At 41.2% G+C, this 19,748-nt stretch overlaps 1 protein-coding gene across 1 annotated transcript; it reads right to left on the reverse strand.

Moving 5' to 3' along the window:
- Positions 1–1,239: 1,239 nt before the first annotated feature.
- On the reverse strand, positions 1,240–19,699 carry si:dkey-178e17.1 (tricarboxylate transport protein B, mitochondrial). The gene is made up of 9 exons (XM_068309645.1): positions 19,112–19,699; positions 12,210–12,317; positions 11,314–11,413; positions 4,690–4,828; positions 4,222–4,306; positions 3,962–4,066; positions 3,753–3,868; positions 3,566–3,639; positions 1,240–3,153 (listed from the first exon to the last, which is right to left on the reverse strand). The coding sequence occupies exons 1-9, from the start codon at positions 19,221–19,223 to the stop codon at positions 3,039–3,041; spliced, it is 954 nt and encodes a 317-aa protein (XP_068165746.1). The 5' UTR covers positions 19,224–19,699; the 3' UTR covers positions 1,240–3,038.
- Positions 19,700–19,748: the final 49 nt, after the last annotated feature.

Genomic DNA, 19,748 nt, shown 5'->3' on the forward strand with positions numbered 1-19,748 from the left:
CCAAATTCTAGAGGGTGTTTATTTCTTTGACGAGAAAACAAAATCTTTACAAGCGAGTTTAAAGGCATCGTTAATTACTGGCGTCGTTCCTTCAAAACTGGGTCAACAACTAATCAAAGAAGCCGAAATATTATCGACACCCGCATGATTGTAGAAAAAAAAAATATCGAAAATTGTCCGATCCTTTCTTAAAAAAACAAAAAAAACAAATTCAGCACCTCAGACAGCGGCGCGACCGCCTCAAACTGAAAACGGTAAATAAAAGTTTACGCAAAAAATCTGATGATGACGATCTGAGATCCATTTAGAGCAGCTGCAACAAAATGTTCTCCACCCATCCCGTAAATCTAAGGGCATCCAGCCGTCACAGAGAACAAATACCATTACTCACACCTCACTGAGCGGGGATAGTGTAAGCAAACGACAATAGACAGTAAAGCTCCATTCTTTGGTGAAAGTAGTCCGACTGAAGACCAGAGAAGAAAGGATGATCGTTATTTTAACCCTTTTTTTTTTTGGTATCGTTCTTTTTCCACAAATGCAAGAATTGTTCTGAAATCAGGAAAACTAAACTGTTTTTTTGTTTTTTTGTTACAAGGACAGTTTTAAAAAAAAACTTCAGCTGTCGGGTTTGTGGACCTTGATAAAGAAATGTCTGAGCTATCCTTATTCCGGCATTAGAGAAGGGAAGAGGAGGCAGTGATGATGTTAGGATGGAGGGAAGTCTGAAGGTTCTTTTCCAAAGCCCTTTTGTGTAGAAAACGACGAACAAGGAGGAAAGTCACTCTTAATTTACCGCTTCTGATCCTATAGTTTTTAAGGAAATCTGTATTTATTTCTTACATTTGTTTGAAAGCACCCAATAGGAAAAAAAAAGATCCCATGTTTCTCAAGACGCAACGCAGACGCACGCGCGCGCGCACACACACACACACACACACACACACACTCACACACACACACACACACACTCACACACACTCACACACACACACACACACACACACACACACACACACAAACACACCTTCTCACGACAAACACTGAAGCACCAGGTATTTGTCTGTGTGTGTGTGTGTGTGTGTGTGTGTGTGTGTGTGTGTGTGTGTGTGTGTGTGTGTGTGTGTGTGTGTGTGTGAGAGAGAGACAGAGAGACAAGCAGTCTGAAACAGAGAGGAGAGACAAATACTGTAGTTGAAACGATTTACTTGAGCATCAACCAAAAGTGCGTTCCAATGCGTTCCCTGTTACTCCTCTACCTGACCCCTACGGTTTCTCCCAACAGGATCTCTACTAACCAAAAGGGCAGAGCCACATATACAGTAAATGAGTGAGGAGGGGGGGCAACAGGCTGCATGCTGTCATGTTTACAGATATTTGACTTAATGAGATTGGAAATGTCCAAAACAAAAGACTTTAATTTGAACGAGGACAGAAGGAGAGACAATGTTTACTACACAAACGTCATCATAAAGAGCTGAGTCAGCAAAGTCTGATTACTGTACCTCTAACAATTACAGAATTTCCTCCCTATTTCACATGAACATAATTTACATGATCAAACATAAAATAGAAAACAGAACATTATTTCAGTAATAGTTAAATCCATTTATATTTTAACATACATTTCTCGTAATACACATTGATTATGAATATTCGTATGAATAGAGATGATCCTGTTATTGTAAAACCAATATGACTGAACAACAGAAATCTCAGAGAGATGATTAAAGTCATAAATGTGTAGAGATTACCTTACTTCTTATGAAACAACAAACAAACAGTAAAAGGCACATGAGTGGCAAGTAAAAGCAAAGAATAAATGAAACACTGCACTGACAGAACAGTGATGATTTATAGGACGTTATTCTCATCTTTGATGACTGATTGCTTCACTGTAAATTAAGCAGATTCCACACAACTTCTGGTCCACAACTAAAAGTGATTGGAATCGGCTTCAAATAAAATCAGAGGACAAATAACCTTACAGGTGTAGGAACTTGTTGTTAGGATGAACAGTACAACTTCCACTTCATGGGAAGAAGAGGTCTCAACTTTATTCTGTCTGTATGACTCGGTGTTGGCGGGTCATTTAGACTCACAGTGAAATACAGCAATAAAAGATATTCCTAAAATCTTAAAAACACCTGTACACCCTGACAACATGACAGAACACATCTGGACACAGGTGGACCATGTTAACAGGACATAGTCCTTCACCTATCTACATATTCAACATTCAAATTTCAATAAATACATTTATCCAGTCATAATATTTGCTGTTGTTTTGTGCAATTCATTATGCTACTATTACTCTGATCACATTTTTATATTAGTATTACATGTTTAGCATTTGACACATGAAAAATAAATATCATTACTTCAAAAATAAATGGGTGGTAAAAGGACTAAACTAGAGTTCAGTAAAGAATCCACACTGTGGATATCTGGCTTATTATGAATGAAATACACCGTTCTCTTAAAGGCATAATTTTGGAAGTTATTGCAGTTTATGTGACTGTAAACTGCAACCAGCTACAATCTGGCTTGTCTAAATATAAATCCATATCAGGCACAAATAGAAGGGATCCAGTGCAACGCCTGAATACAGTAAAGATCGGTAAACCTGTTGCTGACAGGAGAGCATGTTCACTGATGGACAGCATGTCACTAAATAGATCTACATAAAACGTGGGCCATATGGAATTTGTTCATTGTTCCTGTTGGCTGTAATATTCACGCTTATGGTCATTTGTACAATCTGATCATGTAAATCTGGGAATCAATCATTTATTCATTAATCCTACTTGTGATATTGACACTTGGTCTTTCCGTTTCCTCTGTGTTGAGCACCATCACTCTGCAAACACCCCAGCTGTCCAGAGGTGGGCAGCCTCCTTTCATCTCAGCAGTCTGTCTTCCACTTCCTGTCTAGCATGTGGCACAGATCTAAGTTCAGCTCTCCGTCTGCAGAAGTCAGATCTGTGCCTGGCGGCTGGAGAGCAGGAAGCCATCGCCCTGACTCCGTCTCCAGCAGATCAATCTGTTTTCCAGATCGCATTCAGGACCTTCACCACCTCTTCATAGATGATGAAAACTATGGCAACATCCAGACACACACGGCCCAGCCGAGGAACCGTCCCTTTATAGAAACTACAGGTGAACCCAGACAGAGAGAGGAGTGAATATAAACACAAAAAGATAGATAGATAGATAGATAGATAGATAGATAGATAGATAGATAGATAGATAGATAGATAGATAGATAGATAGATAGATAGATAGATAGATAGATAGATAGATAGATAGATAGATAGATAGATTTATAATATCTTGTAACACATTTAGCCCACTAAGCCCACAGATACACTCTTTAAAAGATAAAAGACTGTAGAGATGAATCTTATTAAACGTTCTGGCAGAAGATTTTCCGTATATTTACTTCATAATAATATAATTTTATAATTTCAAGATTGAAATGCATTTCAGGTTCTCCATGATGTAAGGGGAATGAAATCCAATTAAACCAACACTCCATACTGAAAGTAAATGGTGTCATACTTACGCTGTCATGCCCTCATATCTCAGAATCTTTAAGGCACAGTCCAGTGTGTTTTTATATTTGTGTGCTTCCAGTCCCTTTGGAGAGAAAGGCAGTACTTTTTAATCATTGTCAGCCTGAAGCACACATTTTAAAATGAAAGAAAGGAACACAATAACATTTGCTTTACAATGATCAGCATTTAAAGTACCTGCATCCTGGTCTTGATGACATCTAATGGGGTATTTCCAAAGACACTTGCTGCTCCAGCTATGGCACCAAAGGCTCCGGTCAGTAAGGGATTGATCGCCTTATTGGGGTCATCGCCTAGTGACAGGACACAACATAGGAGTTAAGTGAATGTTTGATTACAAATTTAGTATTATACAGATAAATCCTCACATCCTGACATACACTGACCTTTGTACCAGTTCTTGAGAGAGGTCATCACAAAGAACCGAATGGCCTGGTTGGAGCCCTGTTTGAGGACGGTGGCGGTCAGGCCCTGATATGTCCCCCTCAATCCTGACAAGGTAAAGTAAGTGGTACATCTTTAATGCTCTCATCAAACATCTGGTCGGGATGCTGCTCTGCTGATTTAAGTGACCACAGCTGCATGTCCCTATCTGACCAGCAGATGTCAGGAGAGTTACATGCACAAATGCCTTCAGTGCCTTTACCTTGTGCCCTGATGATCTCTCTCACTCCGTGGAAGAAGCCTTTGTATTTGGGGTTGGCTGACGTCTGGTCATGGATGAATTTCACCTTTGGAGAGCAAAACATGGCGATTTACTATGACAACAAAGAAAACAATGTGGACGAATAGTGGAAATGTTTAGTCTTCAAAGGGACATGCAAAAGGGAACTACAGTATGCTGAGACAAAATGTTCACCATTCTACTGGTAATATAACAAGCAAGACTCATGCTTGACTTTGAAATGCTAGTTTACATTATTTTAGGTATCTGGAGGTTGTTTCAGAGAAGAATAAATGTCTAACAGTCTTAGAGAGACGGCAATGTGTTTAGTTTGTGATTTAAAGTACGTGCCTTGAAATTATGAATATTGTCCAAAAGTGTAGATTTTTATCATGGTATGACATTAAAAGTCCCACCAAAAATGTGAACTAACACCAGTTGGTCAGATACCTTTACAGTTTCCATGGGACAGACCACCAGAACAGCCTCCATCACCCCGGCTCCGAGCCCACACAGCAGGCCTCTGGTGCTGTCCAGTCGACCGGACTCATCCTTGGCATGGTTGCTGAGGAACTCAAACATTCCAAACCTGAGGAACAGAACAGAACCAACAGAGGATCGACAATTTAATACAGTAAAACTCATTACTGAAGATTCCTGGGGCAACATTTGCAGAGTGGAATGCTGTGTTTAATTTTGATCATCTAAATCCTAAAAACTAAAAACACATCAGGCACACAACATAGCAGGACAACACCCGTTATTAATGATGACAGACTGGAGGTTATAAACTTGTTTTTATTTATTCTTGTTTACTCAAACTCCAAACCGGTCCTTCAGGACACAAGATTCTTTAATGCAGCTTTTATTGCTCAAGATCGTCTGGATGCTTTTGGAAAAGGGGAATTCAAATGAATAAAATATGACAAATTAATCAAAAATAGTATGGCAAGAGATTATTTTAGAAGATATAATTAAGATTATAATTAAGTTGCTTCTCACGAACAGGAATTATGCAGCAGAGGAGGACATTTACACTTCATGGTGCAAATAAAAACAGAACCACAGATGCACCTCAAGAAAAAAACCCAAAACTTCTAACTCAGACAGTTGGTGGAGACAAGTGCTGAAAGCAAAGAACAAAATATGACGCCTTTACTTTATTTTCGTCATCAAGGATGTAACAATAAGCACAGTTTCAGAGTAACCAACAAGTGACCAGCAACAGCTGCCAAGAAGGAGGTGAGAGAGAGAGAGAGGTTTAATATATACTGTATGTAGCTCCACAATCAGAAAATGCAGTGTCAGCGATTCTTGTACAAGGTTATTTATAGATGGAACTGAGTTGTGGCAAATGCAGGATGCGGTCTGGTACGCTCAGAGGCAAGGCGGTGGAGGACAGACACTTAGTCCTGATGGATGCTTTGTTTTCCTGTCTGTCTCTCTGTTTTTCTTCAGTCTTCCTGAACCATCCTGCCGTCATCATCATCATCGAGCTCCTCTCTCACACTCGGCTCAGGAGATTTCTGAGATTTTTCTGAATATTCTGTCTCAATATCTTCCTCTGCTCATTACCTCCTGCATCTGTTTCTCCCGTCTCAATATTTGCCTCCGACTGGCTCCACTTAATGAACTGACTCCTCCTGTCAAGCTGGAGCAAACAACAACAACAACAATGCATAAAAATAAATCCAACCTTCTCCCTCTTTATGAACAAACACCACCTCCTGACAGCAAGCAGCTGTTTCGATTTGGAGAGGAGAAAATGAAAAAGTGGACGTCCCTGCAGCTTCCTCAAGCTGTACAGAGATGGCAGAGCACGTAATAACTAACCTAGTGAAAAATGCTATTCATTAAAAGCTGCTGAAGAGAAATATTGTACTGCCAGGTCTGCTCATGCTACAATTTACTCTGAATTCTCTCCTACCTATTAAACTAAAAGGACTAAACCTTCGCATTGTGTTTTGGCCGCCATCCACAGTCAGAGATGAGTCATTCTAGACAGCAGAGCATTGCCCAATCTTCATTTGTGGGTCCTTCTACAAGGTCAATTGTCCCGGTGAAAAGAGACGATAAAAGAGAGAGAAAGGAGCAAATCAGAGAGGAAGGGGAAAAGGCAGACAAGAGAGAGGAGTAAGAGGAGGAAAGGTCAAAGGCTGTCTTCTCTCTGCCTGTCACACCTCCATGACAACCATCCAGCAGACACGGTGGTGCATGGTGGGGCACAAGCAATCAGCAAATGGGATGGAGGGAGATATATGGTTGAGAAGGTAAAAGAGCAACAGGAAGGGGGATGGGAGGAAGATAGAAGATGTAAAAAACAAGGAGGCTGTTCTAACCAGCGACATGTGGTGAGGTTCATGGCTGGTGAGGCACTGATCTCATCATAATTAGTTTTACAAACATACATAATTAAAGTCAAGCAACACAGAATCCCTTAAAAACACACAACACAACATAATATGAATTAAAAATATTACTCTTCAGTGCAACAATAAATAAACTAAAACTAAACTATAAGAACTCCCCCTCCCTTCTCTAGAACTTTGAACCCAACATCTCTAGAAATCGAGCATGTCGTAAAGGGGAGGTGTCTTTTAGCGAAGGCACATTTTGAACACCGCACCCTGGTTTTTGTGAATATTTATGCAGTGTCCCTTCTGTCCCCTTCGTGAAACAGTCTTTCATGCTTTCAGTGAGTGTGGGAGACTTGCAGTGATCTTCACTCTTCTAACGAATGTTTTTAATCTGTTCAGTGAAAATTTTAGTATCAGGAAATTCATCTACGGTGCTGGGTACAATAAATTGAATCAGAGAAAGCGGCAGTTTTTACATTTTATCTCTGGAGAGGCAAAACTCGCAATTTATGTGACCATGAAGAGGAGAATTGAAATCAATACCGTTCAAGAAGCAGCTACTGTTTTTTGCTGTAACATCAGATGTCGCTTAAAACTAGAATTTGGTTTCTATAAAATGACAAAAGACCTGAATAACTTTAGGAACATCTGGTGTTACAAAAATGTCCTATGCACTTTAGTTGAAGACCAGCTCACTTTTGCAAACTTCCTGTTATAATGCACTTATTATATTTATATTGCATTTCCTTTTGTTTATTGGTGTTTAATGTTTTTGAGTGTTAAGTGTTTTTGAAGTTTCATCTAATGAAAAATTGTAAAATGTTCTAAATGTTCTGAATGTGATTGAAGTTTTTTGCAAAAAATCTTCTTCTTAAGCACTTCAGTGCTTTCATCTAATGTAAAATTGAAAAATGTTTGAATGTGATTAAAGTGTTTTAGCACAAAAAAAAGAAAAGAAATTCCTCTGCTCAGCGCAGTGAGCTCACTGAGCGCAGACAGCGAGGCACACGGGAGCCGGTTCCCGTTGTTCACTTCAAAGTGACCGAGCAGTTACTTTCGCCACCGACATCGATTGATTCATCGATTGATTCATCGATTGATTCACCGATTGATTCACGGATTGATTCACTGATGATGGTCATGTTTGTTGCAGCCTGACTGCCGCTCGGACCACGATGAAGGTCTGCCGGACGGACAGCTCAGCTTCACGCCCCGGACTCGGTGGGGGTCCCCATGTGAAGCCCTGCCCCGGAGCCTGCTTCAGACATGGAGAAACCACGTGACTGATGACGTTTGGCACACAAGTGCACCGAAACACTAAGCGCCTCATTCACCAGGTGAGACGGTTCAGAGTTCAATGGGTGATCCGAAACACCGGCCGGTCCCATTTGTGTTAAAATGGATGAAACAGCGCGGTGCGCTGCCAATCGTGTCAATATACCTTGAATTGATCACATTAGCGTTCCGATTGCTGACAGTTTGCGTCGTAATTAGTAATTAATACTCGGGGTGTTTTCCAGGTGGGGACGCGGTGTTGATGACACCCACACCTGCTGCAGTTTTGTGCTGGCTTTTTCTCTTGGGGATGGAGGCAAAGGGGCTCCTCTTCCTACTTCAGGAGCCCTGATACAGAGGTGCATGACTTGCACTTCAAGCTGTTTATTCCTATTCTCCACCGAAAAAACAAAAACAAAAAAAAAACCCTCACCGAACTCACCCAGAACCAAGTGTGACAAGATGGACGAGCCCCTAATTCATGTTACACCCAGTAGTGATGGGAATTCCGGCTCCTTGTAGAGACCTGTTCATGTACTGCTGCTGTGTGCCTGACTGCCTTAAGTCCCAACCTGGAAGAAATGTTGAAGTCTATAAGGAAAATCAGTTTTTATTAACAAGAACTAAATATCAAACAATATGTTGGGCTCACTTTGGGTTGGACTAATGCCAAAGTAACAAAACGATCCTATCTGTAAAAGAATAATAATTAACCTAACAGAAAGACAAATGACAGGATCGAACCTTCCGAACTCAATTAAACAGGAGAAAAGAATCACCAAATAAACCGGCAGTCCAACCCTACTGCCGTGTTGTATGACTGAGTAGTTCATTAAAAAAAAAGGCATGTGGCTGGTTAGAAGATGGAGAGGATGAGAATCCGCTGCCTGACACCCTGCTGCCACCAAAGGACTGTCGTCTTCGATCCTCATATACCCGGTAAGGCCTTGGCGCAGCCAATCAAAAGAGCGAACAGGTGCGCTCCCCCAATCATCGTCGGGGGATGGCACAAGCCAATCTACATATCTGCATACCACAATGAGCATACAGAAAACAGGGAGCAAGGGAACAAACCCAAAAGTGAAGTACACGCCCCACTCCTTGTGAACAAAGGCAGCGAAAAAAATTATATAGTAAGGCAACGCGAGCGGAAAACGAATGGCTGTACAGGCAAACCTCGGTTTCCAACCACAATTCGATCAGGAAGGCTATTCGAATACCGATTTGTTCGAATTCCAAATACATTTTTCCCATTACAAATAATGTGGATGGTCTTAATCCATTCCATGACGCTAGAAAACTACCTTTTTTCAACATAATATCCATCCATTTTCTGCCTCTGTACCTGCATACTATATGTTATTTCATAATGTCATTTATATATCAAATTGTATAGTAATGAAACATATCAAAGAAAGGTAAAAGAAAGAAGAAGCTCCGGTTCAATAAAGTAGAGAAAAACTTATTTCAGTCTGCTTATCATTCACCAAGCAGAGTCTGGTATCGTTACAAGTTGGCATAGGTGAACGTTGGAGAGGAGGAGGAGGATCGATGTTACTGCGTTTGTTTCGCGTTCGACTTCCAAATTTTGTTTGACTTCTAAGACAAAAAAATTCCGAATTTTTTGGTCGAATTCCGATTTGTTCAATGTCTAAAGCATTCGAAAACCAAGGTTTGCTTGTAGTTTGCTGTCACTTCTTCTACGGCCGAGGAAGAAGACTCCTTGGCCAAATCCCTGGCATCACCAGCACCCCCCACCAATGAGGCACGACAGCATCGTGCCTCACGTAGTGCCTTGTCACAGCGGTTTCCAGATTGCTCAACTCAAGAAAGATGTTACACACATGCAGTTGTTGACAAAAAACACAGTACATTTTATACATTAGCTAAATTATGGAAATGCTGTTCTTAGAGCAAACGTGTTTGAACATCTTAATAGCGACATATAGAGGTATTGATCAATCCATGGTGAGGCTCGGCTGGCTGGTGCCTCACCGCAGGTCTCTTCTCAGTATTCAGCATTAAATGTGAAAATTCAGCAATTTTGAATGATTTTGGTGATGTTGAATATAAAATAACTTTATAATACTCATCATTGGATAAATGTAACCATTTAATTTATTTCTTCAATTTTTCATTTTTTTTGTCTCATTATGGCAGGTGAGGCCGTGACTCACCTGCCTCCCCTGACCGCACGTCACTGGTTCTCACTGTTCCATTCTCAAAAACTTTGATCAGTTAATCATGTTTCATTATGTAATAACACACCTGCAGTATTTTGTTTTTTAAAATTTAGTGAGACATTTTACCTTCATGGCTCCAGTTTTGTTTTATATATCCTGTTCTGATGGGATACTAGTGGATGTGTCTTTCCTTTAGGAGTTTAGCTAAAATCCAATGAGCTGTAAGATTTACTCAAGCTTTACCCTTCTTCTTTCAGCATTGCCACTTATTTTATGCACAATATAGTGTGCTGACATGTTCGACAGAAAACACAACGTAAACCTCTGAGCTCCTCTGGGCCACATTTCTTCATAGAATAGAAACAAAGCCTGTCAGACTCCCCATGGAAAGGGGACTGGAGGCTGACACACACACACACACATACACACACACACACACACACACACATACACACACACACACACACACACACACACACACACACACACACACACACACCCTGCCTGAATTTGAGTGACATCTTTGCTCTGCCTGGCTAGGCTTGTCTCATAAACGCTACTCTCATAAAGAAACTACTCTCCAGAACAGACACAGACAGACAGAACTGATAACAAAAGCATCTGATTTTGTGCATGGTGTGTGTGTGTGTGTGTGTGTGTGTGTGTGTGTGTGTGTGTGTGTGTGTGTGTGTGTGTATGTGCAGTGCATTGCACACAACTGTCTGAGAAGTAAATGCCACCGCTGTGAAAGAATAATGTAATTATAGCAGAGGCGAGAGGCATTTATGCTTAGCATTATGGGTAATGGACTAGAATAATTGGATTATGTGTTAGTAGCTCCAGGTAGGAGATCACGACACACAAAAAGTGTGCATTTAATTCCAGCATCTACCATCACAGAAGTGTAGACAGTAATGTCTATATTTTTATATTATATTGTTTATTACAATACATACATCAGATATGAGAACAGTAGAAAATGTAAACTTATAAATCCATTTAACCAAACACAAAGATTATTTTGTTTTGATTGTATAATATCCAGATTGTAAAATTAGGAAGATCCAAACTCATGAAAGGATTTGTTTGTCAGCATTGTTCAATAAATTAATTTCACCCATAAGAGTTGTGTGAAAATCATATACAACATTAAAGTAACTGTAATAGGATGAACTTACTATTTCCAGTAGCAGCTACTTGCTTATGGCTTCATGACAAGTTTTCCCTGCTATAGTAAAGGTGTAATCTACGTTACCTACCTGACGGCTGATTTGGGGATGGATCCATACAGGAGTGAGCTGAGTCCTCTGTACAGCCCTTTAACACCATGACCTTTCACCGTCTGCTTCACACAGTCACCTGGAAGAAGTTGGATGTGAACACCTCAGACTTCAACTTCTACTTCTAATACTATGACATCCAAGCCACCAATGAAATAGCTGGTAAGCCTTCACAATGACATTAACAATATATATTTTTATGTATAAGGACCCTCATAAGGAACAAAACATCTGTCCTTGGCAAAAAGATACCAAATTGATCAACAGGCTGATTTTTCTCCAGATTTGGTTTTTTTAATGTACTTGCTTCTTCTTCTCAGAGACATCAATCCAATAATCTGTGTACCGCTAACAACCAGATGCGCAGCAGAGCTGGAAACGCAGCAGCTGTCTGGAGCGCTTATTAGCATGGTCTCAGATCCTCACAGCTCCAGCCAACATGCACACATTCGGTGTGTCTGTGTGTGCGGTGGCGTGCTTGAGGAGTGTGCATGAGGAGCGTGCACTGGTCTGCTGTATCGCAGATAAACAAGTACAGTGACAGCCTGCCAGAATCACTAATGTACCTGGGGATGATGGGTAATTAGATAATGAGCTCCAGAGAGGGATGGATGGATGGATGGAGAAAGAGAGATTGAGAGATAGAGAGATAGAGATAGATACTGTAGATAGAGAGATACAGAGATAGGGTTATAGAGATAGAGATACAGAGATAGAGATAGATACTGTAGATAGAGAGACAGAGATAGAGAAATACAGAGAGATATAGAGAAATATGTATAGACAGACAGACAGACAGACAGACAGACAGACAGACAGACAGACAGACAGACAGACAGACAGACAGACAGACAGACGGACAGATAGATACTCACCTACTCCTCTGTATTTGGGGGGATTGGCCTTCTCATCCAGCTGTAACTGGGTCTTAACATACTCTGTGGGGAAGGTAATGCAGATCTCTATTCCACCTGCTATTCCACCTAAAAAACATAAAATCTGTGAATGTTTACTGTTATAAAGTAAATGAAGAGTTAAATTACAGCTGGGCTGATGGAGCAATGGATGCTGGGGACTGAACACCACATCTTGTGTCTCAAGCAGCCGTGATATTTTGTATCACCATACCGTCTCTGACTCGCAGCAGCCTCACCAAACTGATGGAGCACCCAGTCGCTAATATGAAACTCGAGTCATTCCATTACGTTATAGATCATTACTGTGGCTCCACAAATGGCTTTCCATCCATAAAAATTAAAAGCACTGCTGCTCAGGGAGGAGCTGGGCGAAGATGAATGGGCCGCTTCAGCTGTGGTTCAGCTGCAGAGGCTGTGCTGTTTGAGGAACAGAGAGCGGGGGACACTATTCTGTGTTCCAAACCGTATGTTCAATGTGTCTGCACGCAGGAACTGAAAGAAATCAAATAATGAAATGAATGAATGATGACCACTGGTGGATTCAGCCTGAAACCACAACCCTCGAGCTGATTACATGAGGCTAAGTGTACAAAAGCAAAACTAGTGCACAACAGAGATGAGTCACGAGGGTAAGAGGGAGGATAGAGAGCGAGCTGACATTAATTAAATTATCCAGTCAGCCTGCAGGGAGGGGCTCCATTAGCCTGGCCAGGGCCTCCATTAACTCAATGACACAGACACACAAGTACACTTTGCAGGGGAGACGCATCACACATCATGCTGTAACACAGGAGCACAACAAAACACTGATCTACAAGAATTACTCTGGTTAATTATAAAGATAATCCAACTGTACGTGATGTTCTTTTGTCCCACCTGAAAAGGTTGTTATAATCCAAAGGCCGCGATGCAATAAATCTACTTTAATGTCATCAATCATGCTTCATTTGTACTGGAAAACCTTTTTCTCTTAATTTACTGAAAACAATTTAAAGAATGTTCATTTTGAAGGTACTATCCATCATTGTGTTTCCAAAGTAATCACTGATTTATGTAAAATAGGTCAAAATGTAACTCTAAAATAGCTGACATCACAACGGACTAGGGGCAATTTATCAGAGGAAAATAATTTATTACCTCTTCATATAGGTGTGCTGCTGTTAAACTGTGACTCTTAAAATATAAAAGTCCATTTGTAGTTACAAGATGACATTGCTGTACAGCATCTTTCTCATGTTATGTGATATAGTTAGTTATAACTGCATATTACGGTGCTTAGCACCGTAATATGCCGGCATTCTGGAAGAATGCACACCTTTGCCAAGGCTGTTCAGTCTCCTTATGTCATGTCATCACCCCCAAATATCACGCCTACTGACAGAAAACACATCGTTAGCTGGTCGTGGTTTTATTTGAGATCTATGGTGAAGAAAGTTAGGAAGAGATCCAGAATGTGGATCCATATAGGACCACCTAAAACAACACGACATTTTTGGAGTAGAGTCGCTAACAGATAAACCAACGCTGGCAAAAACATAACCTCAGTGGGGTAATCAATTGTTTGTCATTGATTACTCATGGATTCATCCCATTAATTTATTACAAATAGACGTCTGATTTAGCTGAATCACTACACACACGCAGGCAGGCACGCACACACACACACACACACACACACACACACACACACACACACACAGCAGAAATCCCCAGCCCTCATCAGACACACAGTACATGTCTTCTCTGGTTTGCAGCTCAGAGATGACACCTGAACGACTCCAGCGCTGCTGTCGGTTCCATCCCTGAGCTAAATGGCAATTAATCTTGGTCTTCACATGCCTGCTCTCCTCTCCTGTTAATTTCTACCTCTTCTCTCCTCCTCGCTGAGTCATAAAATCAATGCATCCACATCGAGCTTTGACACCTAATATCTCTGGGAAAAATGTGGAAATTGTGCTTGGAGTTATATGGAGAACAAGAACCACTGAAAAACACAGAAAAAGTGTTTCCACAGCCAGATAACTGAGATCCAAGCAGCAGCTTCATAAATCACACACAGACTGAATGAGGTGCATTTTAAATGTAACTCTCTGCTTTAAGTAAATCTACAAAATCACTGCTCATGTACTGTCTTACTGAAAAACTGTAGATTTTTAATGCACTGTTGAAGGAAAACATTAAATTTTCTTTTTGACTGGCTTCAATTCAGACAATAAAATTAACCCTGAAAAGTGAAATATGTGTTTTTAGTAGCGTGCATAAATGTGAAAGCCAGGAACCTGGTAAGTAATTTTGCAGCAGCTATCTATTATTACTATTCATTTATCTATTATTCATCCATATTTTCTTGATTTGGATCATTATCACTCATTTTAAATTCTCTAGAGACTGAGTGGAGGATGATGTAATGTACATATCCTCAGTCCACGTGAACATAACCAGAGGACTGATGCACTTCAAACATGAGGTGTCCTATTAATAGAGCCATAATATTTCTGTTTGCCTCATGAAGAAACATGAAAAGAATTATTCATCTGACGCTAATCCTGTTAGGCTTCCTCTGTCCTGAGGAACACTCTCTGCTGATACACGAATCCTTAATGACAGGATGGATGGGAAACTTTCAGAACCACTAGATCCTCACAGAAAACACTTGTAACCTGGTTTATATGAACAAGACAAACACGAGCAGGCTGTTTAGATGGCGTGTTCAGTCGTGTACAGACTGCTACACTCCTCCCACATGAGGGTGAACAACTGAGTTATCGTCTTTTTCATTCATATTCCTTAATTAAACTGTTGAATGCATACATTTCTTTTATGTTCATGTCATACGCAGTTTTTATCTGGTGCATTCAAAGACACTCTGAAATCTAAAGTTTAAAGGGATCCGTATTTATCTCTTGTTGTGAAAATTTACAGCCCCCAGGATTAAGAATACAAAGACAAAAGTAATCAGTATTTTTACGTTATTATTTTTTTTACTTTATTTTTTTCAACAACACATGCATGACATCATGATGATGTACACATTCCCTGCAGTCACTTTGCTGTTACTGGGTCACCATAGTATATGGCATCAGTGTTGTTGAATCTAATTTAAATACATGAAGTGTAATTAACCTCCTGCTTCTCATTGGCATGCTCTCTATGATCAATATATACAAGGTCCAAATATCTGCACATTATTTAAACATTGGTGTTATTAATTAAAGTCAAAAATTAAATGTGTAAAACAATGGAAGGGAAATTATTTACAGTTCAAGAAAATCAGCAGTTATTAATCTCGAAGGCATTCAAAATCCAAAACCAGGAAGCTGAATATATAACATGGAGCTGGCAGTCAGGAGTGGACAGAGGAGTGCTCTGATTTATTGCCTTGCCTCCCGGGTCTCTGAGTCTGTGACCAGCAGAGCACACAGAGGGAGGCGACTGTGTGCGTCAGTGGTGACGTGAGGAAATCGGGGAGTAAGGACAGTTTGACAAGCGCTCCTTGCCCAAGAGGAGACAGCGGCTCATAAAAGCTAAGTGGCTGCCCTGAGGCAGGAGAGAGCCAGAGTCAGGAGGAAGAAAGAAGAAGAAATGCACTTTATTAATCCCCTAGGGGAAATTAGTTTTCCACTCTTGATTACTACATACTTAAGCATGCGTATATGTGTGTACAGGCCACTGAAACACACACACACACACACACACACACACACACACACACACACACACACACACACACACACACACACACACACACACACACACACACACACACACACACACACACACACACACACACACACACACACACACACCAGGGGCCTGAGGCATGCAATTTATATACAGTGGGACACAGCTCCGTTCTGGTGCACCTCAAATGAGCAGCTTATGAAGGGGACAGTGCCTTGCTCAAGAGCACCTCAGGAGGTGAACTGACACCTCCCACTGCCAGTCCACATGGGTCTTGAACCGACAACCCTCCGTTCCGTAGTGGACTGAGCTACTGCCGCCCCAGGAAAATGGCACAGGAAGACAGCTAAAAACTTGCCTGCTTTCCTGGAAACTTAAATCTATGTTGACATTGACGTAAAATAAAGGGAGCTTCTCTGCCTCACTGGCATCGGTCAGACCGGGTATAGATGAGGGATGTATGAATGCATGACGGCTGGCGAATCAGGACCATAGAGCCATTAGTCTACTCTCTCCCCTTCAGGCCTTACACAGATAAAACTCTTCTTCTGTGTCTCCTCTTCAGTAATCACCAGCGGGTGTAGAGAGGAGACCTGGACCAATGGGAGCACAAAGAGCTCACAAGCCTCTAAAAGCTTTCCATCTCCTCCTCAACCACCGTGAGCTCTGTAATCCACCAAGCTTTGATCTCCTACTTCTCGCCTTTGTCTACTTTTAGCTTTACAGACACAAACATGTGGCTGTTTCCACGCAGACGTACGACGAACCATACCAACATATCTGAAGAACATTAGTGTTAGTGTGTCAATGTGCGAGATGCATCAGTCGGATTTATGATTTGCAAGGTACAAACCACTTGCATCATAAAGACGGATACTATCAGAGGTGTTCCAACATGGATGATACCAGATCTCAAATCAATCCCAGTCCACTACAGAGTCCTCCCAGCACTAAACTGGACACACAGGACACGTTCACCAACCTGCACATGCTCACAAACACTTCTGATTCCAAACTGTGCACAACAGTGATAAATTCACACTGTCCTGACTGCGAGACTACGAGAGGTCAAAGACTACCACAATGTGATGTCAGGACAGGAACACGAGGCAAAGTTTGGGGTCCACCAGTAGGAGAAGGTGCCCCAAGTAATCTCTCATGTTGGCTCACTTTATATATTGACAACCAAAAATCCCCATGAAAGCTTCACACAGACACGATCCAGTTTACAGCCAACCCCAAACCCAGCTAAATGCTTATTTATAGCCATTAACAACAATAGATCCATCCTTTTTAAACGGTTTATTCACCACTGCTCACACACTTCAAACAACAAACGGAGGTTGTGACAGCGGACTTACAAAGTAGGAACTCAAAAGCACATGCAGAGGAGGTGACAGGGTCTCCAGCAGCAGTTTGTGAGGCCATTAATTAGTCCAAACATTAGGGTAAAACGTCTTTTCAAATATTTCTTACGCTCGGATCATGACTATAAAGCCCCCAACCACTTCTGGTGAGTCTCCTCCATTTTCTCGTTTCATGCACACCTTTTATCTCCTCCCGCAAAAAAGGTATTAAAAGTCGTAATTATAAAATGAGCATGTAGCCGTCATTACCACCAAGCACATATGGTCCTTAAGTGGAGCCCCATTGGTCAGCTCTACAAATGAACCGTCATAAATATTGCTTTCACAAATTTAATCGTTTTTCTATTGGTTTATATATTTTCCATATTTACATTTAGATATTTTTGGTGAGGTTTAGGAATATAGGATCATCACTGGTTGAGACAATGACAAAAAAAAAAAATCATGCTGCCAATGCAAAAGTAAACAGACAGACTTGACATAAAGAGACTCCGAGAAGGGAAAGCAGAGCAGCACTGGGTCACAACCAGTCAGTCAGGCTGTACAGGAGTGATGGGGGGAGGGAAAGGTCTTGCCTTTAAATCATAAAGTCCCACTTGAAACAGCATTCATGCATAAAAATGATAACTGAAGTAAAAAAGGAACTCATTACACAGGATAAAAATTTTCAGCATGTAGCCACTGGAGCCCAAATACAGGAGCATCTCCTTATCAGCTGGAGCTGCTGCAGGTTGTTCATCAACACAGGAGGACTTGAAGGAAATGGAGGCAGAGGTGCAGGAGAGGAGGATGAGGGGGCTAAAACAATCACTCAGCAAAAAAAAAAAAAAAAGGCACAAATAAGCTCCACTGAAGGAGCAAAAGGCCTTTTCTGACAATACTGATAATTAACTCGTGAATTATTTGCACTCAGGCTGTAACAGCTTTCTCAGTTTCTGCGCAACAGAATCAATACATGTGAGGGTTTCCTCGTCTCTGAACATTCATCATCCATTGATCTCTTTTTTTTTTTTTTAATGCTGGATCTTTCCGCGGGAGATGCTTAGCCCTTGAACCGAAATCCAATCAACAGATTGAACAGTTAAAACATCTGATGGGTACAGATACTGAATAAAATCAAGAACACCCTCAGTGAGTGATGATCTAGAAGCTCTTGTTGAACATCTCAGACCAACCACAAGGTCAGACACCGATATCTATAATTACTTGACAACTTATAAAAATCAACGTGTGTATGTTCAACCAAAAGCTCCAATAACAATTCTGTTCTGTCCCTCTGATCACCTCAACCTTAGACAGACTCCAGTGTATTTTGTCAGTGTCCCCTGGAATGCTGTGCATCAATCCATTGATGGAATTAAAGTGCAGTAGAGGTGATCTTTAGATTGGGATTAAATCCCATCAGCAGCTACTGACAACAAAGGAAGAAAACTGTTGTCTTTTTCTTGACCTTTCCCCCCCCCCCAGCATCTTCAGGGACGACAGTACGTTTGTTTGTAGTGACTGTTGGAACAGCCCCCCTCATTTCAGCAGCTCTGGAGCTGACACACATCCTTTAAGTAATTTAAACTCATTTTTAATCTCATGTCAAAAAAGTGTTTGTAGTCCCGTCCTGCCTGCAATCTGACTTTTGGCTTCACTTTCTGTTCTTTTAGGATGTGACAATGCATTTTCACTGAGCTGCGCGTAAAAAGCGAAATTTATAGGCGGTGTGATAAATGAATAGCTGCTGTCTGTGGCGTCATTGTGACCCACACAGGTTAAACCATGGCACCTCTAACTAGTAGATAAATCCATATATAATAAACTTACCGGCCAGGATCGCTTTTCCCGGGTGAGTTAATTTCGCTTTACCAGCGGGCGCCGCTGCCGCCAGACACCGAGGTCTGGAGAAGGAGCGGACATGGAAGCCTTTATCCTGCATAACTACAAATCTGAAACACCAGTCGACTCTTAAAGTACTTGTATTTAAGAAGCTCAGGTGGATTGTATTCTTATTTCCTTTTTTTTTTTTCAGGCTCGCAGCACATGGACGCTGTCTAGTGCGCGTTCTTGGATGCGTTTTAGTCTCAGGCGCGTCCGGAGACTCCACCGGATCAATCTGTTGACAGAGGGCGGACACTGAGATTGTCAAGGAAGTTGGGGTGTGTTATATGCGATAGCTATTTGTAGCCATGGCAACGTTGTATTACGGCAGTAGCAGAGGACCATAGGTTTGGGGCTGCGACGCTCTGTCTGCACCTGGATGCACCTCCGTGGGGAAGAATGAACACTTAAATCCTTGTTATTAAACCGTGCGCTCCCATTCATGACTCTTGCAGCAATAATAGCCCAGTCACACAAAGATCAACCCACCAGACAACATCAATCCCAGCCTGATCACCAAAATGTATTTTGTTCCTGGGACCAACATGGGATGGATATTGAGATGCAACTGAATATTATGACT

The sequence above is a fragment of the Antennarius striatus genome, chromosome 3 (genome assembly GCF_040054535.1).
Source record: "Antennarius striatus isolate MH-2024 chromosome 3, ASM4005453v1, whole genome shotgun sequence".
NCBI classification, from domain to species: domain Eukaryota; kingdom Metazoa; phylum Chordata; class Actinopteri; order Lophiiformes; family Antennariidae; genus Antennarius; species Antennarius striatus.